Source organism: Octodon degus, unplaced genomic scaffold (genome assembly GCF_000260255.1).
Source record: "Octodon degus isolate 3935 unplaced genomic scaffold, OctDeg1.0 scaffold00230, whole genome shotgun sequence".
Taxonomy (NCBI): Eukaryota; Metazoa; Chordata; class Mammalia; order Rodentia; family Octodontidae; genus Octodon; species Octodon degus.
Genome location: NW_004524806.1, coordinates 1,477,681 through 1,479,964, shown reverse-complemented (window position 1 = coordinate 1,479,964; position 2,284 = coordinate 1,477,681). Strand labels below are relative to the sequence as shown.

Here is a 2,284-nt window from a genome sequence, read left to right as displayed (position 1 = left end):
TGGCAAGCACAAGGTCCTGAGTTTGATCCTCAGTACCAAAAAAAAGAGGAGCTGCATGTGGTGGCACAGGCCTGTAATCCCAGCACATATGAGGCTTAGGCAGGAAGATCACTCAAAGTGCCAGCCTAAGGCACATAGTGAGTATAAAACTAGCCTGAACTATACTGACATCCTGCATCAAAAAAGAAAAGAAAAGAAAAAAAAAAAAAAAGCAAATTGGAGATAAGAGTACTTGCCCAGCTGTACACAGGCCCTGGGCTCAATCTCCAGTATAGGTCAGGAAAAAGCAAGAAATACCTGTGATGATGAGCAAACTGTCGCAGCCCCCACACTGAGCAGCATGCCTTGTTATACTCCACGGACTGCTTTCTGCTCTATGGTTCTCTCCTTATTTAAAAGTCTTTCTTGGGGCCGGGGAGTTAGCTCAGTAGAATAAGTGCTGCCTGGCAAGCGCAAGGGCCTGAATTCAATCCCCAGTTCCAAAAAAAAAAAAAAAAAAAAAAGTCTTTCTTTCCAAAGTAGGGTGTTAAGTAAAGATCAGCCTCCACTCCTGGCCACTTCTCTTCTGCATTAAGCAGTTCATAAAAGCACAGTGTTTTTCTTCCGCAGCCAAGATTATACCTTCATTTCTGAGGCTCTCCCTTTACTCTTCATGTTATTCCTACATGTTCTAGCATGCAATTCCTAATTAAATAACACCCAACAGTGTTCCTATTAACTACCATTCTAATAATAAGCTTTGTGTTGTTGTCATTAACCAGTTCATTTTATTCCCAAGGTAGTCTTATTAGCAGTTAAAAATAGCTTTTAGTATGTTACAATCAAAAGGATATTTAGATAACAAAGACAATATATATCTTTGTAGTGGTTCTAAGAGTTTCTTAGCAGACCACAAAGTTCATAGTCCATACTGCTGATAGGGGTGTGGTGTGAGAAGTGCCTTATTACTAGCATTTCCTGCTTAAGTATAAATGGAACAACCCTCTTTGAAGAGAAATGTGGCCTAAGTAACAAAACATAGGCCAGGCATGATGGCACACATTTGTAATCCTAGCACTCAGGAGGCTGACAGGAGGATTGCTGTGAACTCAAGGCTAAACTGAGCCATAAGTAAATTTAAGTCCAGCCTAAAAACTACACAGTGAGGATGTCTCAAAAAAAAAAAAAAAAAAAAAAAAAATTAGCATACACAAACCTTTTCACTCAGTAATTCTACTTTCACAGATTTATCCTAAAGTGGCACAAAGATGCTTCTATAAGAATGTCTATGACATGGGGAGATAGCTCAATGGCTTAAGCACCTGCCTGACAAGCACAAGTTCCTGAGTTCAATCCCCGGTACCAAAAAAACAAAAAAAAAAAAACAAAGAATGTCTATGATAGAAAAAGACTAGAAACTCAAATGTCCAGCAATGAAGGATACAGTCATAGATAGAACAGTATTACGCAGCCAGCAAAAGTGATGCAGTAACCAGGGCTTAAGTGGTGATTATATGTCAGGTATTCAACACACTTCACATAATTTCATTTATTCTAACAACAAACCTATGTTCATCCCAATTTACATCTGAGCAAACAGACAAGAGTTACCACCACTTTCAACTGCTCCTTACCTGTGTTAATAGCACGAAGAGGCAACTTCCAGGAGTGGAGAAAATGGCTCAGGGTACTGTTTTCACAGTGAAGAAGTCTATAATCAAGCAAAAATGAACTATTAAATATTTGTTTAAAATAAGAACTTAAAAAAAAAAAAAAAGGGGGCCGGGGAGATGGCTCAGTAGAATAAGCGCTTCCCTGGCAAGCGCAAGGATCTGAGTTCAATCCCCGGTTCTGAAAAAAAAAAAAAAAACAACTAAGCACTGGGGATGTAGTTAAGTAGTTGAGCACTTGCCTATAATAAATAAGGACTAGGGTTTGATCCCTAACACAACAAAAAAGGAAGGAAGTTAATTAAATTATCAATTGGCAACTTTTGCACATAGTTTATAGATACAATCACAACACTGTGCTAGTGTTAATTTCTACATTCTGCCAACCACACTATGATCACCTAGAAAAATGTCCTTGTAGGAAAAAAGCTGAAATATTTAAAGGTAGAATCATCAAGTCTGCAAGGTCTCTTAAAGTATTCCAGAAAAAAATACATATACATGTATACACGTACATACAGGGAAAGACAAAGTAATAAAGTAAATATACCTGACATTTGGGAATTTGAGTAAACAGTATCTGGGATTTCTATGTACTACCTCTTTTTTTTTTTTTTTTTTTTTCAGAACGGGGG

The 2,284-nt window shown here is 37.8% G+C and overlaps 1 protein-coding gene across 2 annotated transcripts in view; it reads right to left on the bottom strand.

Annotated features, from left to right (window-relative positions):
* Pisd (phosphatidylserine decarboxylase) overlaps nucleotides 1–2,284 on the bottom strand; it is a 51,976-nt gene that overhangs the window by 47,675 nt on the left and 2,017 nt on the right. Inside the window, exon 2 of one of the 2 annotated variants that reach the window (XM_023705824.1) lies at nucleotides 1,614–1,690. In XM_023705824.1, coding sequence (XP_023561592.1) covers nucleotides 1,614–1,690 — 77 coding nt within the window. Of the gene's footprint in view, nucleotides 1–1,613; nucleotides 1,691–2,284 lie in introns of those variants that run through there. The other variant, XM_023705828.1, reaches the window with a different exon arrangement.